This window comes from Parambassis ranga, chromosome 21 (genome assembly GCF_900634625.1).
Source record: "Parambassis ranga chromosome 21, fParRan2.1, whole genome shotgun sequence".
NCBI lineage: Eukaryota > Metazoa > Chordata > Actinopteri > Ambassidae > Parambassis > Parambassis ranga.
Genome location: NC_041041.1, coordinates 6,445,715 through 6,472,832, shown reverse-complemented (window position 1 = coordinate 6,472,832; position 27,118 = coordinate 6,445,715). Strand labels below are relative to the sequence as shown.

The following is a 27,118-nucleotide window of genomic DNA, read 5'->3' as shown; positions in this document are numbered from 1 at the left end:
TTACCTGGAGGCATTAATCAAAATAATCAACAATCAACATACCATATGAAGAGAAGCCAATTCCAGTTCAGCACTGTGGAGCTGAGTTACCACTAGCTGGCTAACCAATCCTACCTCGTCTCCACTGGCTAACAGAGGACAATGATACATATTTGTTTTGTCCAACCTGGCCACTGTTTGACATACTACACATGTTTGTAGCATGGATCATGTTGATAAATGAAATGACAAGGTAACCAAGAGAACTTGGACAAAATAGAAGGTAATGAGGAATCTTTATGGAAAATGTTAATATTTTTATTGCTGTGTTATTGTTTATGTTAGCCACATTGAATAGTATGAATTATGATGATTATTTTATTTCAGTTTTTCAGTCATTTGTGACATTTGTCAGTGAAAGCTAAAAGCTAGATCATGCATTCAAATTTTTATAAACCATATATATGCATGCATGTTAAACGTCTCTGCTTTGATGAAGAAGAGGACCCTGAGTCAACTACTAGATGATACACATGTGTAAAAATCTGCTATTGTTTTACATGAGGTTATTCTGCTGTTTGTCATGCAGCCCTGCAGCAGGTTCTGTAGGTTTACAGTGTGTTTGCAAAGTCCCCTCCAAAGTCAATGATAGCTCTCAGTGCACTCAGGATCAGAGTGTCGACATCATCATCCAGCAGGGTTTCTGTACAGTAGTTCTTCACAGGAAAGATGCAGTTGATGGGAATCCCCAGGTTTCTGCTGAATTCCTCAATCTAAGTTTAAAAGAAGGACGTTTAAGCTGAGTGTTAAATTGTGTTTATGGTGTATTTGAAACATGTTCAGCAGAAACTCACCTTCGTGTTCAGATATCTGCTCTTGAATGTGTTCCTCAGATTGTTTTCAACTTCCTCACAGGCCTCATCAATTTTTGTGATGACAGCGATCTGTGGAATACCTGTAGATACACAGACCGACTCAGATGTTGTCCCTGCATTGACTTACTGACCCCTGACTGACAAATATATGCAGAAATTATCATGATGAAACTATCATTAGTACTTTATAAATCTGGTCTTACCCAAGTCACTGGCTGCCTCTCTAATCTCCCTCATCTTCTGTAAAACTCCACCTCTCATGTCTCCTGCATTAGCCGAGTAGAGGCAGACCAGAACATGGACTCTGTCACCAGGAGAGGGATGAGAAACGTAGCCATGGTCACTAGGTGTCAGCGGAGATACAGGATTGAACTGCAAAATGAAAAGATTTAAATTACAACCGAGTACAAGTACTAGTAGTTTCAGACATGCATTAATTAGGTGACATTTGTACCTTGTAACCCTCCATCACATGTCCCTTCAAGGCCAGTTTGATGTCCTTGACATGGACTCCTCTTCCTGTTCCTTCCTCCAGACCCATGACATCATTAAAGACAAAAGGATAAAAGTTCCCTCTGCCTTGTCTCTGGATGCAATGAGTTTTATACTGAAACACACACACAAAGATTTATGTCCAGACCAACCAGTCTCCTGTATGGAAGCTTTGCCAGCTATAGGTGTGTTTTACGTACACTGAAAGGTTCGATATCTGCATGTGCAGAAATTTTTTTTTATTGCTTTCAGGCTCATATTGGCACTACAGAGTCCTCAAATCTGCTGAGTGTTGTCCACATGCAACACAGCTACGTGTGTGTGTGTGTGTGTGTGTGTGTGTGTGTGTGTGTGTGTGTGCCAACACATCAAGTGGCTAAACATGAGCTTACACACCTCTTTAGTAAAACTGATTTCAGAGTTGTCTGAACTGGCCAAGGCTTGATTGGCCATTTTCCTTCGAACGACACTGCTGACAGAATTGATGAAGGTGGACTTTCCAGCACCGACTGGCCCGTGGAGGAGAACTCTGATGTAACCGACAGCCTCATTTTCAGGTTGATAATGGTTCACATAATGCAGATAACTCTGATTGTTTCTGTAGAAATGTGGAAAAATTCAAGACAGATGACTAAATGAATGGATGTGCCAATAAATGTAAGCAATGGCCAATACAACATATGACAGTTTATATGTAAATAAAGTTCTATTTATTGTACTGATGTATTTTCCTTTGCATTTGATGCATATTTGTGTATTTTTTTTCCTTTGTTCTGTATTTGTATTTTTATAATAATACAAACTAAATTGATAAATCAACTCCATACAAAGTTAAAGATGCTTTGACAGAATGTCTGCAGCTCTGGTTCATAAACACAAAGATAAACCAATGTCGTGATCATTATCACCATCTGTATGCAACCTATAACCATATATTGATTATCTACTATCAGCAGCTAGTACAATGTCTACATATGAAGTTACTCACCCCCATGACTCCTGTCTCCACGGAGCTCTAAGAGCTGTTATGGAAAAACCGCAGGTTTAACGCATTGAAGGAGAAAATAAGTCATGGGTGAATGATTAACAGGAATCATGTTCCAACTTACTGGATGGAGATGTAGGTGGTGGTGACGGTGATGGGGTTGCATAATCTGTAGAGAAGACTGCAAGTTCTATAGAGAAAGACAAATGGCGTGTGCATGTGTGTGTGTGTGTGTGTGTAATACTAATAAGAGGATTATGGATTATTAACAGAAATCAGGTTCTAACATACCAGGAGTTGTGCATGATGACGGTGCTGGTTCCTCATAATCTGTAGAGAAAATTTCAGGTTCTATCAAGACACACAAATGCTGTGTGTGTGTGTGTAAGAGGATTATTAACAGAAATCATGTTCTAACCCTAACTTACCAGGAGGTGGGTATGGTGCTGGGTTTTCATCACCTGTACAGATTTCAGGTTTTTTTTCATCATCTGTAGAGGTGTTATCAGGATCTATAGAAAGACAAATGCCATGAACACACACACATGATTTATTAAAAAAAAGGTTATTAATTTACAGGTAAAAATGATTATATTCAAAGCCACATATACTGTAAACATTCAAATATACAGTTATATTAAGGCCTGGAAATGAACTATACCAAAACATAACTTGTGATCAAGAACAATGAAGGATTTGTCTTGTCTAGAAAAACAACATGTGGGAGGAATGACGTCTACCAAGGGAAATACGATTCCTCAAACCTGATATCCAACCTGTATTTTGTTTAGACAACAGTTTTACCTGTGAGAAATCAAACACCGTCTCCCTTGTGATTTAACCATTGGGGTGCTCACTGCAGCACGCATGCACACACACACACTCTCCTCTTCGATTTCTCCTGCAGCTTAAACCACACAGTTGGAACATCTCCAGTCTGTTTTGTGACTCATTTCATCTTCTATTGATTGTACCTTGACAGCCTGCTCCATCTTAATGCCCTCCACAATGTCGATGGGCTCCTTCACAATAGCATCTGGATTTTCCGCTGCGACATCTTCAATGTTCACACCCCCCTGTGAGCTGCCAATCAGCACAGGGCCCTGTGGGACACAAATGGAAGGAACGGGAAGTTAAAATACTCGACAGTAACTGCAGTATTTCAATTATAAAACCCGTGTAAATCAAGCATCTATTAGACAGGATTTCTCAGCGGGGATGTAACATTACGTGCCACCCACCCACACCTCCTTTTTGTCAGTGAAATTATTGCTCCTGCACTTATTTAAATTTATGTATGAAACCCATACATAACACCTCTCAATACACAGCCAGAAACTAGAAAGGAAGAATGATTTGATGATCCTTGGATGCAGAAAATTTCATTATTTTTATAACATCTTAAGCCTTTGCCTTTTGAAGAAAAAAAACAAAATCAAAGAATTTTTTTGTGTGTTATATCACACAAAGATATGTTTGTTTATGGTTTGTTTACTTTGTGGTGCAACAAACCCACTGTGACTATAAATGTGGTGACTGCAGATGCAATGGCTGTCATTGCAAAAATGATCTATTTACAGTGACACAAAAAACATTGTTTCTGAAATCAGATATTCCTCATTTTAACTTACAATATGACACAAACTATGTCTCAGTACTAATGTGTAGAGAACATTAGATCACAAAGCACATTTAATGAGAGGCTTTGCTCCAAAGACTCCCACCTGAGGACAATTTCTTTGTCTTTGCTCTGCTGTGGGCGAGATGATTACCACTAAGAAACCTCATCTCTGCTGAGTATCATTCAGTATCCATTTCTCTATATAGTAATAGCATGTATAAATGATCATGTATGATAATTATATAGTACATACATTTAACTGCTCTTATATGTAGTTGATACTTGAAACCTCTTCTTTCCTCTTGCAAGACTGGATTGACTAAATTTATTTTTCCAGTTTCAAGCTAGCTGGAATGGAATTGTTTTCTTTACCTTTGTAACACTGTGCTGCCATCTAATGGTGGAGATCAGATAAAATCTGAGACAACAGCAGGAATTCCCTTTCCTAACTCCTGTGTGAGCATGTTTCATTGAAGAACACATTCCCACCATTAAAATGTGTAGTTTTCTTTAATTTATCATCTACTTGTAGCTACAACAGAGACACTTACAAACATCTAATTTCACTCATCTCCAACTTAGTAGTTAAGAATTTCAGAAGCTGATACCCGTCTTAATTTAGGTGAATGGGTAACGTGCTTCCCAAGAGGTTAAGGAAAAGACAGTTAAATGATGTCAACATCTGGTTGCTGAATTATAAGAGTACATGTGCCATTTTAGGGTAGCAGAAACAAGCTGGAAAATAAGGAATTTATGCAAGGACAAAAAATATATGCATCCTTTAACTACTGTACTATCACATGATGTGTAATAACTAAGCTGATGAGACATCAATAAGAGCTGAAGATTCAGACATTCTATGCTTGTTTGCTTAACACTGAAAAACAAGATAACGACCAAACATGTTACATGATGGTTTGATTAAGGTGGAATTTTCTGTTCTCTCTTGCTGTTTATTGTTATTTATGTCTGTGTGTCTGCTTGTGAGGGGAAAGGGGTTGATGTCATGTGTTGTCTTGGTCTTTAATACACAGGGAATAATATATGTCTGCTGCGAAAGATGAAGCAGGTAGAGGAAAACGTCGTAAACAAAAATTACAGGCGTTAAAGTCATAAGTAGTAGTGTAGTGATAAGAAAGACTTTATTTCCAGTATAGACTGGAAACAGTTTGTTGTTCTTTTATAAATGTTAGACCTTTGTGCAAAAACGGAGAATTCATTATTTTGAATTCACAGAGCCTGGTGGCCATTTGACCATAGTTATTATTGCTTCAAGGAATTTGTTTAGGTTAAACTAATGACTGTTCTGTCGTTCTACACCACTCCCTCCATCTACATAAGTAAAGAGACTAAGAATATACCCGTGTGTCCTCTTTATTCTATTGGGAATCGTTGTATTAAGTTCTGGCCGACACACTGTCAGTCTCACACACAAACGTGACAAAGTGACAGAGCATCACTGCCAGAGCAGTACGGCTCTGCGGCTGACTACAAGCAGGTTTGGTGGAGCTGCTTTATCATTGGGTCATCGAGCTGTCTCAGTTTGCTGCAAAAACAGACCCGCTGAACTACATGGACAGAAGTTTGGACTGCTGTCTTTATTAACTACATAAGTAAAGATACTTGTACTTTTAATACTCAAGTACAAAACATATTGAAAACTTTAATACATTTACTCGAGTATGATGCTTAAAGACTTTTACTCAAGTCATTTTTTGGATAGAGTATCTGTACTCATTTTTTGAGTGTGCCCGAGACAGACAGTATACATTAATTTAAGTTTTATATATATGACCATATTTATTGTTTTGAGGACCCTTCTCCTTGGATTAATGGTATCTCAGGGAAACAGAGCATCCTGCCCTCAAAGAGCCTCACCTATGGATCAAAAACTGTGCAAACTATTCAGCACAAATGAGTGTGTCCTCACCTGATAGGATCTCTCCATGGTGATCGCAAAGTAATACTCTCTGCGTGGGTACCTGCGCTCACAGATGAACACTTGGTTGCAGATACGACCCGCCTCCCCAGTCTGCTTGGTGTACAGCTTTCGACCAATCATCTGAGACGAAATGTCTCTGGCCTCCTCTGGCCTGGAAAGAGAAGAGATTACAATGGGGTTTTCCATGCCTACATTTATGGTTGCAGAATGCCATGTCATAAACATTTTATAAATGAACCCTATATTAGATATTATCTATCTATACAGAATTGAAACCAATGAATTATAGAACGATTACTTACGAGTAGACGATCCTCACTCCTCCCTTCAGTCCACCCTCAAATGTCCCCTTCCCTCTTCCACCAGCCAGCACTTGAGCTTTCACCACCAGATCCTTTGAACCTATCAAACACAAACACACACTTATGAGTTCTTTGTCAATGTTTGGCCCCACACACATCAATATGAGCATCTGCTGTTTGTTTTGTACATTAACTCATTACTTCACATGCGCCTTAGTAAGCACAACACCATTGTCGTATTAGAGTTAAAGCGGGTGTGTGTTGTTTTCAGCTAGTGCAACTTCTTACTATCCTGGAATTGAGAAAGTTGAGGCGTCAGCTGACACCACTGAAGCAGCAGGAGGCTATATTTAGATTGGGTGTATGTGAGTGAGTATGTCTATAGTGAACACAGACACACATGCACACAAAGGTCATAAGAGGTAAGAAAGGGCTCTGTATATTTAGGTCCTTAAAGTTTAAACTGTAGATGCTGAACCTCTGTCTCTCTACAAAAAGGTGTTTTGACACCAAGACTTGTTGATATGGTTAAAAATAATGACTACGAGAACCATAAAATTGAACATGTTGTTTGTAACTTTGATCAAGCTGAGCACAGCATACCGATCTGCTTAGCCACAGAATAGGCCTCCTCCGAGGAGCTGGCCACCATGCCATCCGGCACAGAGATGCCAGCCTCTTTTAGCAGGCCAATGCTCATGTACTCGTGTAGGGAGAGGTTCCTCTGCTGCTGCTGCAGATGGGGAGGTTGTAAATGAGACACATGGCCAGCAAACAGACCTGAAGTACCACAGAGAACCTGGAGACAAAGGGGGAAGCAAAAAGAGGAGGCAATGAACTCCCACCAAATGATGTAACCTGTTGAACAAATAAAGTCCTCCTTTTACAAAGCTTTAAATACAGAACAAAGCTGAGTGTCTTCCATTTAACAGAGGAAAAGTGTTTACAGTGACTGCCAACCGTGGGGAATCGTTTAAGGATGTGAAACAAAGTGTTTCTCAAACACAGTTTAAAATAAGTCAGCTGACCGTCATAAAAGAAAAGTAACGGCCTTACAGCTACTGTATTATTGATCAGAGCTGCAACAATTAGTTGATCAATAGAAAACAACCAGAAACTATTTTGTTTATTTGTCATGCATTTTCACTCAAACCTGAGTGTTTTTTTGAAAAAAAAAGGATATCTGAAGATTTTGCTCTTTCTCGACATTTCATACCCGGAACAACTGATTAAACGAATAATCCCCAGAATGTATTTGTACTTTACATTTACATCAGTATCTAAACAGCAAACACATTAGGTACTAGGTGTGGTGTCCAATTCAAAAACATAGTTTGCATCTATTTTTAGTTTTAAACAAACAGCTGTTTTCACTCGTTTTAGCCAATCAGACCTGCCTGCTTACATGAAGTTAGGTTTCAGAGAATGATTTAAGAGTAAGGAGGTACATTAAACACACACTATTATCTTGCTTGCATTGGTGCAAAACAACATCTACATAGCAGTAAACATAAGTCAGCCATTTATAAGAAGAATGCACGTGACAGGTAAATGACAGCTGCTGCGGGTATTTTCTCTCTGCAGCTGAAAGACAGTTACAGGTTATTTTGTCAAGGTGTGCAGTGTTTACAGAAACGAGATGAAATGACTGCATGCGGGTTTTTTTTTATTACATTTTAGTGGGGGCCCCAGTAGCAGATGCCCGCTCTCGCCGGTTGTTAATTCAGCTATGGGTCTCTCCCTTGGTTTTCGTGCCGTATTGTGTGATGTGGTGACAGCTTGTATCTGCAGTGAAAGCTTTTGTTTGTGCTCATTGAGGCTGAGCGGATTTGTACTGATAACTTTCCAAGAGGACTCAGCGAAGCTGCAGGACAGATGTAATGGCGCAGAGCTGTTTGTGGGATAACAACTGCCGGTGGAGGTCAATCTGATCTTCGCTGAGCATATCTGCTAAACAACGCTGTTTTTATCAGTACGAAATACTGTGCGATAGAATGGACTGAGGCCCTGGTGATCCTGTGGGTGTTCATTAACGTTTCTATAACTGTGACAGCCAGCTACGCTAACGCTAGCTCGGTGCTACTTAGCATGTTAGCCAAAAACAACGCAAACTCAATGGAGATGAGCTAATGTCAAATTTGACCCTGTTGGCTTTTGGAGAAGTTGTGTTTATCAGTAATGTGTTTGACTGTCAGGGATACATTTTTCTAAAAGCCAAACACCTTCCCGTCAATATAAATACACACTCACCTTGGAAGCGGAGCTAATAGTGTTTCTGGCCCCTGAAGTTCTCAGGCTAGCCGTCAAACGGCCGCAGATCAGGGACGTCGCCATGTCTCCTTCTACAGTGGAGTAAATAACGCGCATGCGTAGCGAGCCTCAAAGTCGGCTTCCCCTATGACACATTCAAATGCTATTGGGAAATATATGTTAATTTTACAATGAATGCTTAAACACTTTTTTTAGGCTCGAAGTTGTTCTCTAAACATATATGAGAAGTAAATGCAAAACTCACATGTGATGTTTAACACCATGAGGGGACAAAGATTAGTTTAACAGTAACACACAAAATTTAGACTACACAAAAACTTACCCACCCTAAGAACTCCTGAAAGCAGCACAGAAAGAGGTTGTAAATATAGCCTCATTCTGACCTTTAGCCCAGTTTAACACATTTTTAACTCTCAAACACCTGTAATTTCATCATTGAAGTTATTTAGTGAGATTGTGATTCTAGGCACTTGTAGTATACAAACAAACAAACCGCCAAACTTATTCAAAAAAGTATTTATTTACAAGACTGAGTATATACAAACTTATTTACACAGCATTTGTCATGAATGTCACACAAACCTCCCCTTCAGCACAACAGTCAACTGCAACAGACAAAAGGTCACACAAATCAATTCAAATGTCACCAAAAATCAAAAAACTTGCCATTTGCAAATTAGTTTGTTTAAACTATACAAGGGTTTCTCAAACTGGTGTACATACATGTTGTTAAAGGAACAATCTGACATTTCAGGAAAGCAGAAATTAATATAATTCTCTTATCTGTACAGTAAATACTGAGCTACAGCCAAAATTGCCAAAGACAGGAAATGGGTGTAAAGAAGGACCAGCTAATAAAATGGTAAAAGTTTTGTTTTTCCAACAAGATTAGCTGTTTGTGAAGCTAATCTATTAGTTGTTTATTGATTATCACATCCTTGCTCTACATAAATCAACAAAATAAATAAGTCAATTGTGGCCTGGCTGCAGGTTCATTCCGTATTTACCAGACAGATATAACAGCAATTATTAATCTCCTTATCCAACTCTGAGAAAGAAAGCGAAACATGCTTTACAAAATGCAGATAAACACAATGACAGATTCACCTTGATGAAAAAACACAAAATCTGACACTATGCTCTTTTAGTTCTTCCAGGATAGAAATTCAGGCACACCTGAAACTTAACTTGGGCACAATGTAAACAACACTTCTCAGTCTGATAATAGCCACAGAAAGTGCTTGAAGCTGCTATGACAAGACTTCATGAGGGAAACTACATGCCACTCATACAAAATGTCCAAAATAAAGGATGGACTTTATTTATAAGAGAGGACATTAAAGCTCTACGAAGACTTTATATTTATTTTTAAAATCACCGTCTGTTACAAAGATGACTCCACTAAGGGACGTTTAGTTACTGATGGCTAGTCATGGTTAAATAGCTGAATTACCGTAACAGAATTTGATTAATTTTTTTATCTAAAACACTAGTTTGATTATTGCTTATGAGTCTTTATTTAGGCTGCATTTTAGGTAGATATGCTAGCTCACATGTTCGCTCTATGGTGACCTCTCAAACGCATGCACACTTAGTCTGTCTCTGTCTTTCAGTCTGAGTCACTGCTGCTGCTGGAAGAATCCGTCGACATGGCCTCCACATCATCCTCGTTCTCCTTGTTGTGACCTGGCGGCTCCAGCCCAAAGTCGTTGCCATGGTGAGGAGGCAACATCCCCACTGAGATGTCCGAGGACTGCCAAGGGTAGTGAGGCGCTAGGATGTCTAAGGAGACATGGGAGAATGTGGTTATTCTCCGATATGTGATCATTATTTCTTTGCTGGGAGCACTCAATCTGTTTTATCCATTTTAAAATGTGTTCAGTGTGTAAGATAAGATTCTAATCTTCTAACCTTACGTAAAAACCTTGTTTGACTCATTCTTAAAACTATCAGTTGGGCTTACCAGGTAGCCTTCCTGCAGCCAGAGCGTCACCTGGAAGATGTCCATTTACACCATTGGTCGGCAGGTTGGCCATGTGACCCAGCATTCCGCTGCGCATTTCCAAATCAGTGGGATAAGGTCTGCGTGGATCACCTGACATCAAAATGTGCATAAACAGTTAGAGAACAAAGATATGGCTTTCACAGGCAACCAGCAGTAACTTATGGTTCCTACCTGGCACCCAGTTGAGAGGAGCACACACAGCATTGCTGGCACTGATTCTGTGGGCATACTTAATTATTTCTTCTGATGAGATGCTTCCTGAAAGACGAAGTACACAACCTGACTTTATAAAAAATCTCTGGAGACAAAACCAGAGTTAACATCAACCACAACATTCATCAGGAGTGTTTGCTCACCTTTCCTGGCTTTGTCAATGGACTTGAGTTTCTCTTTTGCCTGGTAAACAGCAGTGGCCTTAAAAAAAAGACACAGAAACATTTTAAATAAAACCTACAGTCATCTGAGTCAAACAGGTTTCAGCACTGTACAGTAAGGAAGACAAGGCACTGGAAGTGGAATAGTGTGTCTCTACAATCATGAATAAAAACGTCTTCAGTCGAGATTGGAACTTCCAAGGGACAACTCCAGCCTTCTTGCTTTTATGCTCTTGAATAAAAAACTCTGGTTGACTGAGGAATCTTCATTAAAACATGAATAAAATCTCAGCAACTGTTAGAAACAAACACAACTTAAACTTACCAGAATGTGTTCAGCCTCCTTGAGCTGTTTCTGGAGCTGCTGGATGTCACTGTCTCTCTTCTCCACTTCCTTCTCCAGCAGCTGCATCTCCTGGTGAACCTTCCCCTGCTGCTGAGCCACCTCCATCAGCTCCTGAAACTCTCTGTCCCTTTGCACCAGCAGCTCCAAGATCTGACCACAGGACATTATATTTTTTGAATGGTTTACTTGTATAAACACATACACAGAACAGCCCAGTATCACGCTCCTTCACTCACCACTGTATGTTCCATGATTAAACTTTATATACAGATTACTGTAGTTCAAATGTAAAATATTTAAAAAAATACAACCAGAAAGTAAAAAAAACAACCTCAATAAAGACATAAACTCAGGGATTTTTAAACTTAATACAAAAAAAGTACAAATAACCCAAGCGGGTTTATTTCTTTGCAGTGTTGTGTTACCTGTGTGTCCTCTCCTGGCTGGGGTAGTTTCTGACTTCTGGACAGAGCCAGCATTTCTATCAGCTCACTGTAAAACACACACACACATACAGTAATACTGTGCAGAGGAGCAAGATACTACAAAATCTAATGAGCTTGTAGTTGTTTTTCATCTCTTCTTGTGTTTTTAACATCTTTTCACACACTGGGCATAAAAACAGACAAATAATTGATCAAAAACATGTACAAGTAGAGCCTAGTCCAGCACAGTTAGTTTGCCACCATAGTTGGCTGATTTTCCCCACAAATGCAGGATCACTCACTGCAAACTATTGCGGTTGCCCCCAGTAAGTTTCCTGTTGCCCACTTTTGAAAGTTGTTTTTGGTCACGTTGAGTCTGTGTGGCGTTTTTTTAAATTATTTTGTATTTCTTTGTGGTAATTTCATTACTGTTATTCTTGTTTTGTCGACGCTTGTATGTTTTCGTGATATAATCAATCTGCTTATTAAATTAAAATGATATCTTAACCTCAGTTGCGAATCTGAATCGCCTCACAGGTGAAAGATATTACAAGGAGGCTGCAAACACCCCATAGACATCAATATATGGTTATATGGTTAATAACAAACATTCTGTGTTGGTCAGATTTACTATTCCAGTTATAATTTCCTATAGAAGAGCACAATGGTTTTCTCTGTGCCCGGATATTAATACAAACTGTAAATGCCAATTCTCAGGCTCTGACTTGTCAAACAAAAAATAACAGAGGAAACATTTCCTGTGTAAAGGACAACAAAATTATAGCAAAATAAACTACATAAAGTTTGACTTTACCGTGATAAAACTTCCAAATCATCCAACACAGAGAGCAACCGCTCTTTCGTTGATTTCTCTGCCACCGCCGCCATGTTTAGTTTTCTCCAGCTTCTTCTGCGCAGGTCAGGAAGTATTCTTCTTCTTTTGTTTTAGCAATCAACAACCAGCTTAGGCGCATTAACGCCACCAACTGGACTGACATGTGAAACAGGACATAATGTAGAAAACTCGTAGTTTTTATGTGAATAATATATCTATATTTTAATGTTGTATAGAACATGAAGTATTACGTGTTCATTTTTTTGAGTTGCAGTGTGTGACAAATTTTATTGAAGAGTAACTGCTCAACTTTATTTCATAGCTATATATATTTATGACTGTATATAAATGTGACATTATCACACATGTAAGATTAATGAAAAAAGATGAAAGATCACTTCTGTGGTTCTCATTATGAAAAAAAAACACATTTTTATTGACGTTGTAGCGCCTATATATCCATAAATTTAACATTTATGGATATAAATATTTAACATTACATGATTATGCAAGCAAGAGATGAGGCTTTACTAAAAAAGGGCATTTACTGAAGCAAATGTAAGTTTGATTGCTGCAGCTGAAGCATTGCTCTGAATTGCTGGAGAATCAGAGCAATTCATTTGTATGGCTTTGTATGCCTCTGTGTCCGCCTGTCACCATGGTAACAGCAGAGGAGACCTCAAAAACCACTCCTACTTTGAGAGCCTGGCATGCAGAAACGATTTGGAATTAGAAAATTCTGAATACAAGTTTGATAGAGCAGCATCTAATGAGTGTTTTAAGACTAAAATGGAGTCTGTAGCTTGAAATTTGTAGGAGGAGATACATTTGGCAGATGACTCTCGTTGAAGGGCTCTCACAGACTCCCATGTTAAAAATGACACCGAAATTGCTTAATATTTGAAAAACTATCATTTTTTTTTAAAAAAAACTTGAAGGTGACCCGGAATGTCCTCTGTGAGATGAACATTTTGATAGTTGAATGGCTGAAATCGGTCAATGTATGCTGAAGATACGCTGCGCCAAAAAAGGTACGAAAGAAGAAGAAGAAAGAGGGTGAAGAACAATAGTTTGATTGCCTAGCAACGGCAATCAAAGGAATTACATGATTATGCAAACAAGAGATGAGGTTTTATTATCTTTCTATTACAGGAACTGTTAGCACACGCCAAAAGCTGTTGTGGTTTTATTTTGAAAAACCCAACGGAAGTCGCTCTAGGTCTCTGCTGGCTTGATCTAACATTCTGGCAACAGATCAGACTTGGCCGGAGTGAAGTGCGACTTTTTCACTTCGGAGCAAATTTGTTCTGTTTTTGCTTGTCTTTACATCCGTTTCATCGTATTTTCTGCTTTTGGGAGGTTGTCAGCGTTTGTTCCAGGATGGTTAAAGTGTCTTTTAACGCGGCTTTGGCACAAAAGGATGTGAAGAAGGACGCCGAAACTCTTATTCCCGAGGAGGACAAAGTGAGTAGAAAATGGCTAACTGAGCTAACGCTAACTCAGCTTTCAGCTCACTGAGATGAGACGCAGTTTATATTTGATGTGCAGGCAGACACTCGCACTAAAAACCAGTGTCACAGATGTCTAACAGAATCTAATTAGTAGCTCTCTTACCTTAAATGCCTCATGAGGCGTTTAATGTAGACGTTGTATATGGTTTTCCTGTTTATAACACAATATTTCTGCTTTTCACCGAATTCCCATGACCTTTTAGGTTAAAAAATCTCCTTCATTCTCCCCTCTACTTCATTTAAGCAGTGGCATTATGAATAGAGGATTTAAATGCAACGGTTTCATGGCATTTAAAAAAAAAATCAATACATTTTGTAGCAAGGTTTAAGTTTATGATGCTAAGTGTTATTGAATAGTGGAAGACAATGCTCCCACTAAATGGAAGTAAACATGTGCAAAGCAAAGGTTTCACTTTTGGACTTTTGGTTTTCTATGCTGCTCTGTCTCATCCCGTGTTATCATTTTGATTAGAACTTCCAAAGTGCGTCACTCCTGCAAAAGAGAAAGCACACAAAATGGGGAAGTGCACTTTCCCCACTCCACATTTTATCTGCTTTTAATCCTCTGCAGTTCTCAGTAAAACACTGACATTATGAGCATTGCAAAATAAAGAGTTGAACCTTTAGGTTCATAAAAGAGGATGCTCACTTCCTCTTTTGGTGGTTATGTACACAGGTTTACAGATGGTTTATAAATATAAGGCAATAATGGATTCATTTAACATTTGCCAGAAAGGTGTAACTGAACTACATTGCTGTCATTGTGTGTGAGTTCTGTAGTTGAGTAACTCTGCTGCTGGTTTAGAGCTGACTGCTGAGGCATGTTGTGACTGAGGGTAAAGTCCTGGTTGTTGTCTTGCTCTGTCTCCACCCTGTCGTGAAAGGAGCGGCATGGTTTCTCTTTCAGGCTGTTGAAGGAAATTTCAACTCTGCATACTGAGAGGCAGATGTGTTAAAGTCAGAAAATTGCATCTTCTGTAAACAAGTTGCAAAAGAAGTTACAGAGATATAACTGAAGTGAAATAACCTTAAGTGTAATTCTGGATGATCAGCTCTTGATCTTGTTTTGACTGTGTCATGTCTCATATGTGTGGAGTAGGTCAGAAGAGTGTCTCTAGTTCACTGCATGTGTGAAAGGTGCAGACTTTCTCACTGTTGTCTGGTGGCAGCAGACTGTACTGTGGTGGCGTGTTGTGGTTTTCACCTCTCTGTCTAAGTTTCACTCTGAGTGTTATCGTGCTTTTGCGGGCTGAAGTTTTCCCCTCAGAGGAATGAAGTTCACAGTAACACAGCAGATTCTGTACTGTGGGTGGGAGCGGGTTTTTGAACTTGTAGAAGAAGTTGCATCTGCAGCAGAAAACTAAGCAGCAGCCCTTTTAATGAGGTCTGAGTCCTTTCAAATCCCTCACTAAACCTCTTAACAGAACTGTTTAGTCCAACAGGAATACTCTTCCTTTTGCGGCGCCTGAGCAGCACATGGTTAATTTTAGTGAACCTATGCTCATTTTTTTGGTATTTAAAGTGTGTATTCTTGTTTAGATGGTATACAGACGGTTGGTGGGAAATAAACTGGTTCAGCTCTGCCTCAATTTGTTTGATGGTAAACTGAATGGTGTGAGGTTTCGCGTCATAGAGAGAACGAGACACATAAATGTTCCTCTGGTTTGTTGGAAATGATAACAGTTGAAGTTTTCAGGTATTGTATAAGGGAACTTATTAATATGTATGTTAATCTACAATGAAAGTAGTTGTCACAGTAAAGTGTAGCGTTCTGTTATTGATTTGCATACTGAGAACGCTGTTTAGACAGAAAGGTTACCGAGTTCAGTCCATCTTAAAAGAGATCAAAATCATCACTCGCTACAGCTGACGTCTGTCCTAAAGTGAGCTTATCATCCACTTTCCTTCATGGAAACTTTCCTTCTGCTCCGCTTCCGGGGCAGGAAGCAGCTCTGCTGGTTGGACTGCACAGGTCCAAACAGGAAGCAGCAAATCTTGGAAAAACAATGAATGACTTTTATATAAGGAAAAAAAAAGTAATATTACCTTCTGGAGTTTCAGCTGCAGTGTTTGCTCCACTTTTAGACACAAAATTATTTTTAAATTCGGAACATTTTATCCATTTTCATTTACCTATTTTCTTCCCATTTGTTGTCTGATCTTTGGGTGATATTTGGCAGCTAAACAATAAATCAAGTAATCAATTAATCTATAACTCATTGCATACATGCATAGAAAACTGTCTTTACCCCTATCAGGTCCTGTTTCCACCTCTGTGTCTCATTGTTTACTTGAACAGCACTTTTTTCTTTTGTAAATGAGAAGCATGCTGGTTATTTTTTTTTTTTTATCCGTGTTGATTAGTTAACATCAGAGCCAAGTCATGTGATGGAAAAATAGCAGACAGGAGACTGGGACTAAATTAGAGGAGTGTACCTGATGACAGACAAATGATGTAACAGTAGAACTCTGTAGTTGAAATTGTGGAGTGATGGCTTGCGAAGATGCCGTCTGAATAAATGTGGGTATTTTACTGATGTCTTTGCCTGTCATATTTGAGAGTTTCCTTTCATTTCATTAGTGGATTCTGCCCAGGGTAAGCATTCAGTGTCAATGCAGGAAGTATAGTCCATATCGACCTTATGCGATCCAGACGTTTTATTCAATTGTTCCATTCCTGTTTGTCTTTGAACTTCTGTTGTCTCTTAATTGTTAAACTGAAGGACTTGGCTCACACAAAAAGGCTGCGAATGATTTAACATTTACAAAAAGGGTTGACATGCTTCCACGCACCAAATGTTTTGCAACTAGGTCAACTGACAACGTTTTAATTGCCAGCCACTTTTTTGTTTGTTTCAGTTTTGCTTCCTCCCGTGTGCTTTCACTCCATTATTTACTGTCATTCATATCATGTTTCAGTTGATAGATGATCTTCGCCCCTGAGAAATTTAAACAGCCACTTTTATATTGGATTTCATATCCGAGAATGGGCAGTTAAATTATTTCCCCAGTCGTTCATATGCAGGTTGCTAGGAACAGACCAACGCACAGCCTATGTGCTTTCTGTAGTAACATAAATATTGCATTGCAACGACTTGGCTCCACAGTGGCTAGTTGGACATGGGTGTATTCAGGGAAAAGCTAAACTAAGCATGAATGCTTAGCCTAAATATTTAGCTTGATCTGTTTTTTTTTTTCCATCTATTAATGTCTTAGCAGCCGCTTTTAGTAGCAGATGGACTGGGTTTAGCTGATTGTTAAACCTATTAAAAACTGCCTGCAGAAGATTGATTCTGCTGAAGGAAACTGTAGGCACTACAATGCAGTTTTTGTGGCTTGTGACTTGATATTATCTCTGCGAAGAGGTTTTCTTTTTGGTAAGGCCACATGTATGTGTGTGCACTGTTAAACATTTCCTGCTGGGAGTCTTAAAGTGGTGATTAGCTGCTGAAAATGTGGAGCTGATTAACATAAAATTGACGCACGATGCAAATAATGTTTTCAATATTAACATGCCATGTAACAGGAACAGTTCGTGTGCGTAGAACTGCATTACACATCAGCACTCCTGCGTAACAGTCTTTAAATTATGTCGAAAAATAAGACAATTATAAATAGAAGACATTAACATGATTAAAGATGGCCTTAGATAGCGGGTAGAGGAAAACCACAAAAATAATCTCCAGTTGAAGGTTACCATTGGAAAGCACCTGGTTTTATCTTGCTGCATGTTAACACATCAGACTGGCTGAGCCAGCAGCAGCTGCATCGCTCAAGCCTCAACGTTGAGACTCGGTGCTGAAGCTGCGCTGCTGTATGACAGGGCCATGTGAGTGGTGCACAGTAAAGATCGCTTTTCACAACACTGTTCTCAAATGAACTCCAGCTGTGGCAGGTTGTGGAACATGCATGTGTGTAAGCCCCTACTGTATTGTTTATAAGAGGAAGCAGGTACACCGTAGTTGTCCTTAGCTGGCTTAATGTTTTAAAGAGAGAATGTTTATATTGAGTATATTGATTTGAAACTTCGGAAAGTTCCTCAAATGGTCGCCTAAAGTCGTCTCCAAAAGCTAGTCAAGTCAGTCCTCAGAGACTTCTATGTTAAAAGGTCCAACTAAACTGCAGCAATAAACATTACAGTTTACAAATCACTCTTCAGTACAGTCTATGGTCTTTGGTGCATGTTGATCTTTAAGTATTTCAGATATTTAAGCAGTGCTAGCCATAAAGAAACTTCACATGCTGTCTCAGTAGAGAGGATGTTGGCTGATGTTTGAATAAGCCATGACAGATTTAACCAAGCGTACTTTTTACTTGAAAGTTGTGGGTAACTGAAACGGTTGAATGCACTCTTTTCTTTTAACTTCTGATGTTTGGTGAGCTATGGTTGAAGTTGTTCCACCCACACACAGAAACAGAAATGTCACAGATGTACAGAGATTAGAGAGGGAACTATAACTAGAATACTGATGCCCTGCATAAGTGGAAGTCAATTTCAGAGAAGCTGCATCACTATTCCAAAACTAGGTACTGTAATTGTGTTGCTTCAGGGCCTGAAGAGGCTCCATCTTCATTCCCACCATACGTTTGTACAAAATCTGCTCACGAGTCAAATTTATTGCAAATGTTTTGGATTTATCCTGCCGTCACAAAACACGAAGTCAACTGGACACCATCTCCGAACTGACATCCAAAAACATATGACAGTATGTCAGCAGAACGTGAAAAATCTCACGATACAACTGATTGTGAACATAATCACAGGGACATCCTTTGTACCCCCCACTATTCTCATACATACATCTTCATTTAGGCCAGGAAAAATAAATATTTAGCAGCAGAAGATCATTAGAAGATGTTAAGAAATTCAGCAGTTTTAGGTTTTGGTGTCTAACAGGCAAATCCGGTGTTGATTTTTCTGCATTGAATTTTGGAATAAGGCCTCAGGCACATGATCACAACAAGAAGTGTCTACATGTGGTTTCTTTCTACAGTCAGCTGCAGGGTAACACCTGCAGTCAGCACATCTCGATACAGCTTCCTTCCTGTGATAGTAGGCTGTCTCTGTGTATATTCGTACCCGCTCAAGCATCTCAGACTGTAAAACCACATCTACTCCTATGATCACCTCAAAAGAAGACACACTAAAAATCCAGCCTTGGCAACAACTTCGTTCTATGTAAAAATAAAGGCACTTTAGTGTATTTCAGAATAATCATTTTATTTAACCTCCCTTATTTCGCTCTTGCTGAACAATTCAAATTTTTGCATCCAAAAGATGAAAGTGTTAATGTAATGATTAAAAAAAACATTTGGCCCAGTGAGCGTCTCTGAAGATCACATCAATTGCGTTCAGCCTTAACACACAGCATTGTTTTAAAGTTAAGTTTGGCTGTCCAATTAGACATATTAGCCACCTACTTTTGCTTCATTGTTAAAAATTCCACCGTGAACACACCTTGTTTTCTCTATGCTTTGAGGACGAGCCAATGAACGTTGAACCCCGTTTCCTTGTTACTTACGTCCCTCGGCTGCTAACGCCGCTTATTGCCTTTATGTTTCTGATCTCTGATGAAGCATGTGGACTGCTTGAAAAGGATTACAGTCTAATCAGTGAGATAGAGACTGAGTCAAAGAGCTTTAGCTGCCTCCCACCGGGCGCTGCCCGACCACTAAAACTCAAGAAGAGGGAGGATTAACCAGCCAGGCAGACACCCTTCACCTAGAGCAGAGCTGCTACTCTTTATAACCTAACAGCTGCCTCATACCATGATGATATCAGTGCAATCATTTGACCAGTTCTGTATTGACTTTGTCAGTGTATTTTCAGATCCTGGTTACGTGTTTAAAATCCAAATGTTGTAATAGTGGAAGATCAGGACTATTTTATAATCCCCTAATTGGATTTGTAGCAAATAGATTTCAGCCCTTGCCTCAATCCCTCTGTAAGTCTACCAATAAATCTACTTTTAGGTCTTTGAGAGTAGCACAATAGGAGGAAACTCAATCAGCTCTAGCCTTTTAATGAGGATATTCTTTTTTGTCATATATTTCTTAGCATCTTTCCTTCCAGCTAACTTGACCCAGTAGCCACCTTCTCCCAGAGAACTGAATGCTGCTCAGACCAGAGGATGGTGTTTCATGTGTTAGCGCTGGTAGACTGAAATTAAAACTCTTCGAGTCACTGATACTCACCTGTCTCTACAGAAACAGAAACACAAGCTCTACTCAGGTGGACCGATGCTCAGGTTGATCCACTTAAGACATTTACTATAAGACTGAGCCATGTTTAGGATCAGGGAAACCAAAACATTTTACATTTACATTTGAAATAAAATAAGTGCTGTCTTTACATAATCGGCTACCATGTTCTAAAGCTACTTTTGGCACAGATGTAATCCATGTTCACTGTGAATAACATCAGCTAATAATATCCTGACCTGACACAGAGATAAATAGTGCAAGAGACAACAAACCTAATTACCTAGAAAATGTTGGTCCTTATTGGATTCTCCCGACTGGTTGGTTCATCTGAAAGATGTACACAAAGATGGTGATTGATCCCTGTTGTAGTACATATCATCTGGTAAATGCTTTACCAGATGACCCTCTATCAGAGTGTAAACCAGCTGCCTCTGTCCTCACCACAGTGATTCCGGTGACTGCCAGCTACGACACAAATAGGATTTCAACCTTGCTAAATGTATTGCGGCATTGATTTTCTTGATGAGGTAGCTGACTGCGTGTTCTTACTTTTTGACATTATCTGTTTTTCAACAGTTCAATAATGAACACGACACGTTTGCTCTGAAATAGGGCTGCAACAAACGAGTATTTTGCTAGTCGGGATACTCGTCGATTATTTTTTTGATTATTTGGGTAATCTGATCACAAGTAAATCGTTTTGCCATAAATACGGCTGCAGCTGATAGCTGCTTCGCTGGTGGGCGCCTACTTTGGCCCGCTGCTTTGTCATTGCTTCAGCCCGTGACTGCCTTCATGCCCGGCACCAAAACTGTGTGTGTGCTGATCACCCCACTGCACCACAAGCCAGAGAACCAGTCTCAATGACGTCACTAACGAGTCATCGAATACTAAATTAGTCGTCGATGCATTTTGCCCTCGAATAATTGTTGCAGCCCTACTCTGAACACTGATGGATTTTTTTTAATTATGATGCTAGCTAGAAGGACCTCATTTATCTTTTTTGTGCATTTCTGACTGTGAGTGATGTCTGCATACCTCACTGTGTTGACAGTGGAGTGTTGTAATAAATGTGTGCGCCTGTGTGTGCTGTAGTTATGAAATGTCAGGACCTGTTTTGTCTTGTTGTAAGTATTCTTATCTGTTTGCTTAGAACACGTCTGCTTTACCGTCCTGTTTTGCATTCAGTTCCCTTTTCTTTTGCAATATGCTAATACATTTTTTGGGAAGTTGAGTTTAGCCATCCAATTAGACATATTAGCCATGTATGTTTTGCAGCTGATGGACAAAGGCCCCAGGAAATGTTCCCTTTTTGTGTCCTTTAGTCAGCTAGTGGGCTTGTCAGACTGACCACATTAGATCAGCCTGTCTGCACTTTGTTGAAGGTTTTGCCCTTACTTCCTCTTGTCCCTTATGTTTGGCTCACATTTTGCCACACATTGTCAAACATCTGCTTTTTGGTTTGTGTTTTTGTATTATCCCCACCCAGAAAAAGCATTACGTTGCATTAATTCTTTCCGAATGTTGAGCTAAAAAAAAAAAAACACTGCAGTTTCTCTCCTGTAGCCAAGATGTTTATTCTGTTTTGTTTTTTATTGTGGTCAGAAAGCGCCGACTCAATTCCCACATTTATCAAGTTGTAAACAGTGTGGACATGCTGAAATGCATTCTCTCAGATGGTACTGCTCTACTAACCAAAGATGAATGTCAGCTGTCCTGAGTGCAGAAGTGTTTTGCTGCTGATGTCAGGAGTGAGTGCTGTTAGAAAAACCAAAGAAGACTTTAAAAAGCTTTCTGATGCAAATTGTGTTGTTCCATTTTGATGTTTATTAGCATTAGTAGGTGTAGCAGTTCTAGCCATGCTGTAGAAATGACTTTGTAGAAATGACTATGACTTTACAAGTTTTAATTTTAACTCTTTTAAAAAAGAGGAAGTAGGAAGTAATATCAGCAATAAGCAGATTTTCAGCTCTGCAAACGTTACAAAAGTAACAAAGTGTGCACAGTGTTCTCTTATGGGGATGAGCATTTTGTGTCGTTTGTAGCGTTAGCATATTTTGGCTAGCAGGTGTTTTTGGTCCACTTGTAAGGAACATAACATGTTACTGCCATGGAGAAAATCAATTAATGACATCTTTCAATCTGCATTGGGTGATTAATCAAAAGAGAGTTTCTTTAACATGTAATACTTAACTGGAAGGGATACAGTAACAACAGCTAATATTCTAGGAGAAAGACATCAAAGATGTGTCTTGAAAACAAGCTGGGAAATTCTTAATTCTGTTTTTCAGAACTGAAGCCACATGGTCTATTTTCAGACTTTAAAAGTTAAAAAAGGAAACCACAACCAAGCAGCAGAGCTGCAGAAACGTTCATGTTAATCATTCCAGCATGTGAAAGGTTTTTTTTTTGCAATTTAGCAGGAGATGGTGAAAGAGAGAGACTTGTTGAGGCTTGTTCTAAAAAAAAAAAAAACCTTGGTTTTTATCAGAGTCCACCGACTGCTGATAAGCCTTTGTTTTTCTTTTCAATATTTACTCCCAATCTTCATTTCTGCTCTCAGAATCTCACGTTTCTTTGGTGTGCACACAATACATTTGTTGTATTAACCATTCTTTTCCATAAAAAAAAAAAATACATTGGAATAGAAAGGCAACTTGACTCTACAGCCATGCTAGCATAGCAGTCCTTTCAGGATTTTAGCTAAATGCATCGATACATCACATTGATTATGTCATGTATCAATGTCATTCCGTCCACTGGTCTATAATTGTATTTATTTAGCACCTTCTCATCTCTTATATTACAGCCATACAACACATACAGTGCTCAGTCATATTGGTTACTGTACTTCTGTTTTTTAAGTTTTATCTTATGCTGCTGCACTGGTAAAAGGTAAAATTCTTTTTTTTTTGTTTAAAACCAAAATACGACTTCAGCAGACAATTTTTTTTTACCTAAGAAAACAGTTTAACACGTACAGTTTAACATAAAGATGACCACGCACTAAAATACAGAAACAATGCATTTAAAACTAAAATCTTATCGATATCTGTAAGAACATCACCTTATACGTAAAATTTGAGAAGTCAGCAAAGTAGTTCCAGCTGTGACTCTGATGTAACTGCACATCACCTCAGCACCGGCCAAACTGCTTTTGTCAGATTTAAGTGACAGCATGGCTCCAGTGGCACACTTTTGCTTTTTCTTTACCGGTATTGTTCAGTTTGCCTCCCTCTGTGATTTGCATCCTGATGAGTCACGCCGAAGCTCTGTGTGTCTGAAAAGGGAGCCTCCTTCATACCATCTAAAGACGGTCTTTGTTTTCATACATAGACACACAGTCACACACACTCCTGCCTCACGTCACACCCTGGCCCATGGCTGTTGTCACTCTGGAGCATTTCCAGGCCCCCAGCAGGTCTGGCTGTTCTGCTGCAGTCTGGCTCTGAGATCAGGAACTCTGATGATAGTAGAGATGGGTTCAGTTTTTGTTAGATTTAAAGCCACTTATCAAAGACAACCATGTTAAAATTATGTAAAAGTAATTATACTTTACCTGCATATTTCCAGTTTGTGTGTCAGAATCCTGTGAGGAAAGATTGGCAGTTGCAGCATTTGCTTTAAAAGTATCTATATGTAGGTCTATGCTAAAAACACAATCCCATTTAATTGGCCACTGTCTTCTCTCTCCTGCAGGATGCCGAGGCTGCTCTCATGGTGCGTCACCAGTCCCGGGCCTGGTGCTGGTGCATGTGCCTGGGTCTCGCCCTCATGCTCTCTGGGGTTGTGGTGGGAGGAGCCTACCTGTACCGCTACTATGTCCTAGAGGTGAGCAGCCAGCCCCAAACAAAAGGGTGGGAAAGTACCTAATGTGAACGATAACCAAATATCCAAGTGTTTAAATACAACACGGAGAAGAAAGCTTTGGCAGGCCATGTTAGGGATTTAATATTTGGTTGTTGTTACGCCAGGACCCCAAGAGTTTGATGGAAGCAGATCAGGATCTGAAACACCCGCATCACAAGCATAGAGCTGATTATATAGAACAGTACTAAAGTATTAAATAATATTTAAGTAATGCAGAGACGTTAGTTTGTCATGTTTCCCTTCTTACCTTTTCCCCAGCAGGAGGGCCAGGTGTTCGTGTGTGGCGTTAACTACCGCGAGGAGAACTTTATGATACATGAGGAGGAGGAGGAGGTAAGATGCAGTTCATTTGTTTTTAATCATTACAGGTTGAGTCTGCAGTACCAGCAGAGTTCTGTATCTCTCCCCCTTTTGAGGTTTTGTAATCTTTCACATAATCTTATAGTCAGTTTTGCACACTCGCTAATGTCAAATATTTCTAAATACTCTGAACAAATATATATTAAATGATTAATACATACCAATATATAATTAATATATCAATGATGACGTCAGTGGTTCAAGCAGTGTTGCCATATTTTCAGCTCGGGCACGTCCTTTGTTCAAACCACCGTCGGTGAGTAATTCCTGGCGGTAACTCAGCAAACTCACAGATCTTATCTTTAGGTGGAGGTGGAGCTGCAGAACGGGTTCCACCTGCGGCAGCTGGAGGAGAGGATCAGAGTGCTGGAAAGGGAGGAGGTGGAGCTCATCAACGTGCCTGTGCCCGAGTTTGAAGACGGAGACCCAGCAGACATAGTCCATGACTTCCAAAGGGTGAGGCACCTGCAGAGACAGAAAAGACCAGCTAATTTTATTCTGTCAGTCAGAATATAATTTTCATTCTCTGTGTTAAACTCGTACATGTACTCATGTACAGTACCAGGGCAGGATAATAAGTGGCATGTTTTTTTTGTTTTAATCCTTAGATGCTGACCGCTTACCTGGATCTGAGTCTGAACAAGTGCTACGTCATCCCGCTTAACACCTCCATCGTCATGCCTCCCAGAGACTTCTTGGAGCTGCTTGTCAATGTCAAGGTAAGATATGGCTTTCCTGCAGGCTGATGTAGCACCTTTATTTACCTGATTTACCCTGACAGTAACACGGGTGTGTTGGTCGTTGTGAAATTGATGAGAAATTAGTTTAAAATCAGTTGAAGAAAGAAATTAACATGTTTATAAGAGTTTAAGAGCTGTGTCATTCCTCCTCTGTCCAGGCTGGCACCTATCTGCCTCAGTCTTACCTGGTCCATGAGGAAATGATGGTAACCGAGCGCCTGGAGCATGTCGACCAGCTTGGCTACTTCATCTACAACCTCTGCCGTGGCAAAGAGACCTACAAGTTGCAGCGCAGAGACAGGATTCTGGGTAAGCACACGAAGACCCTCAGACATTGAGAGATTCCTTCTTTGTAGTAAACATCTGGGGACCTTCAAAAAAGTATTCCACAGCACCATTAATGTCAGCATCACAATCAAAGTGGTGACCACTTGTCCTTCTATGTCCTCATAAACAGACTTGTACTTGTAGGACTTGTAGGACATACAGTCTCCGTCACTTCAGCCACAAACATATCAATCGCCCCTTTTCCTTAACCCTGAAACAAAGTGTATTTGTACAAAATGCATCATTATAATCTATGCTCTGTGTGTGTCTCACAGGTATGCAGAAGCGTGAAGCCCTGAATTGCCACAAGATCCGTCACTTCGAGAACAAGTTTGTGGTTGAGACTCTTATCTGTGAGCCTTAAGATGCCTCGTCGCCTCACACCTGCTCTTACAGTCACTGGCGTGCAGTGAGATTGTTGTTAAATCCTCACCTGTCTTTTTTTTTTCCCCTGTCCTTTACTTCAGGTAGTTTGAATGAGTGAGTGGAATAAAATGTGAAGCTGTTTGATAATAGTCATTGATTGTGATAAGAAAAAAAAAATAGGTGAAAAAAAAAGTGATTATTTTTCCACTTTCTGTATCGGGGGAATCTTCTGGGAATCTTTTCAGAAAATAACTAGCTCAAAGTCAGCTGAGTATCCAACAAGTAAGTTATTTTAATCAGCATTTATTGTAATAGATAAACACGGGCAGGTTTACTGGCTGCCTCTGCTTTAGTTTAAATATAAAGTTTCAAGAGAGAGGGCAGCTTTTATACTGCTCACCCTGTGCTCTGAAACTCATCAGTCCAGGGTGACTCTTTGTTGGCGTTTTTGCGTTTTGTCTGCTGTAGCTATTAATACACTGCACCTATTGTTTCTTAACTGGAAAATGATCTTAAAGTAAGAGTGTGGGGGCGTGGTTCTCTTCTTGTTTAGCTTTAAAAGTTCAGCGTGAAACCAGAAAAGAAACAAATTTAAATAGAAGGGCGAGAGCTCACAGGAAAGCACACGCTTATGTTAAAATCTTTTTCACAGGGGTTGTCTTTGTTTTTTTTTGTTTTTTTTGAATGTGTAATTTTTGGATAACTTTTCTTGTCAGACTAATTTGTGTATATAATCTCTTTAAAGATATGATCAGACCAACACAATAAAGAAAATGGGGAAAACAAACAGTGGGTGCCATTTTGTTTTTCTGTGTTTTAAGTCTTAAGGCTTCACTGATGTCCTAGAAGAAACTGTAAGGTTAAAGCTTTGTGGACTTTATAACACTGCAACTTCAATTAATCTACTCTTTGCTACATATTTCACTTGATCTAGTGAAATGACTTAATACTTGTGTACTTTTACTGCCGACAGTACTTAATTTAAAACAGAAACTGCTATAAGAGTGCAATAATACTTCAGTACTTCTACCTGTTTAATGATGTGTACACAGAGTTGGTAATACTGCCGTGAAGGACTGAAGTAACACAGGACGTACTGGCTGCCATGTTCATTGTTGCGTAGTCACCACATGCAACCATCACCTCTGAGGATCAGCTGTCACAGCAGGCTCTCACCCAGCGTGTCATTTGATCAGAGTGGAAATTTGTCTGTGATTACATCACTAATCAGAGGGCCTTGCACAGAAGCATCATGGGAAATGGGCCAGGTGTTTAGCAGTGGATGGAG

At 39.5% G+C, this 27,118-nt stretch overlaps 3 protein-coding genes across 5 annotated transcripts; 1 reads left to right on the top strand and 2 right to left on the bottom strand.

Annotated features, from left to right (window-relative positions):
• Window positions 1–590: 590 nt before the first annotated feature.
• On the bottom strand, window positions 591–8,574 carry LOC114426892 (uncharacterized). Its single transcript, XM_028394574.1, has 15 exons — window positions 8,447–8,574; window positions 6,800–6,995; window positions 6,197–6,296; window positions 5,883–6,045; window positions 3,306–3,434; window positions 3,108–3,135; window positions 2,760–2,843; window positions 2,623–2,661; window positions 2,456–2,521; window positions 2,335–2,368; window positions 1,743–1,944; window positions 1,309–1,461; window positions 1,058–1,226; window positions 834–934; window positions 591–752 (listed from the first exon to the last, which is right to left on the bottom strand). Exons 1-15 carry the CDS (start codon window positions 8,561–8,563, stop codon window positions 591–593), a joined length of 1,743 nt encoding a protein of 580 aa, XP_028250375.1. The 5' UTR covers window positions 8,564–8,574.
• Window positions 4,962–12,557, bottom strand: med4 (mediator complex subunit 4). 2 transcript variants are annotated; one of them, XM_028394200.1, is made up of 8 exons: window positions 12,432–12,557; window positions 11,618–11,684; window positions 11,172–11,342; window positions 10,829–10,886; window positions 10,644–10,730; window positions 10,431–10,562; window positions 10,040–10,249; window positions 4,962–4,973 (listed from the first exon to the last, which is right to left on the bottom strand). In XM_028394200.1, exons 1-7 carry the CDS (start codon window positions 12,503–12,505, stop codon window positions 10,077–10,079), a joined length of 762 nt encoding a protein of 253 aa, XP_028250001.1. In that variant the 5' UTR covers window positions 12,506–12,557; the 3' UTR covers window positions 4,962–4,973; window positions 10,040–10,076. The 2 variants fall into 2 exon arrangements, with proteins under 2 accessions (XP_028250001.1, XP_028250000.1); XM_028394199.1 differs by lacking the exon at window positions 4,962–4,973 and having other exon boundaries at window positions 8,968–10,249.
• A 1,119-nt stretch (window positions 12,558–13,676) lies between these two features.
• Window positions 13,677–26,617, top strand: LOC114426656 (integral membrane protein 2B-like). Of its 2 annotated transcripts, none has more exons than XM_028394196.1 (7): window positions 13,677–13,916; window positions 23,867–23,998; window positions 24,296–24,370; window positions 24,704–24,853; window positions 25,006–25,116; window positions 25,296–25,446; window positions 25,740–26,617. In XM_028394196.1, the coding sequence occupies exons 1-7, from the start codon at window positions 13,833–13,835 to the stop codon at window positions 25,826–25,828; spliced, it is 792 nt and encodes a 263-aa protein (XP_028249997.1). In that variant the 5' UTR covers window positions 13,677–13,832; the 3' UTR covers window positions 25,829–26,617. The 2 variants fall into 2 exon arrangements, with proteins under 2 accessions (XP_028249997.1, XP_028249998.1); XM_028394197.1 differs by having other exon boundaries at window positions 24,299–24,370; window positions 25,740–25,881.
• The last annotated feature ends 501 nt before the right edge of the window (window positions 26,618–27,118 follow it).

Bases quoted from the DNA above. Each gene is read 5' to 3' on its own strand.
- LOC114426892 (XM_028394574.1), bottom strand. From the start codon at position 8,563: ATGCGCGTTATTTACTCCACTGTAGAAGGAGACATGGCGACGTCCCTG. The intron at 6,297-6,799 runs GTATGCTGTGCT...TGTGTTTGATAG, and splicing joins TTCTGTGGCTAAGCAGATCG to GTTCAAAGGATCTGGTGGTG. The intron at 753-833 runs GTGAGTTTCTGC...TTTTAAACTTAG, and splicing joins GCAGATATCTGAACACGAAG to ATTGAGGAATTCAGCAGAAA.
- med4 (XM_028394200.1), bottom strand. From the start codon at position 12,505: ATGGCGGCGGTGGCAGAGAAATCAACGAAAGAGCGGTTGCTCTCTGTG. The intron at 10,887-11,171 runs GTAAGTTTAAGT...CTTTTTTTTAAG, and splicing joins AGGAGGCTGAACACATTCTG to GCCACTGCTGTTTACCAGGC. The intron at 10,731-10,828 runs GTGAGCAAACAC...TTCGTCTTTCAG, and splicing joins CATTGACAAAGCCAGGAAAG to GAAGCATCTCATCAGAAGAA.
- LOC114426656 (XM_028394196.1), top strand. From the start codon at position 13,833: ATGGTTAAAGTGTCTTTTAACGCGGCTTTGGCACAAAAGGATGTGAAG. The intron at 24,371-24,703 runs GTAAGATGCAGT...TCTTATCTTTAG, and splicing joins TACATGAGGAGGAGGAGGAG to GTGGAGGTGGAGCTGCAGAA. The intron at 25,447-25,739 runs GTAAGCACACGA...TGTGTCTCACAG, and splicing joins GCGCAGAGACAGGATTCTGG to GTATGCAGAAGCGTGAAGCC.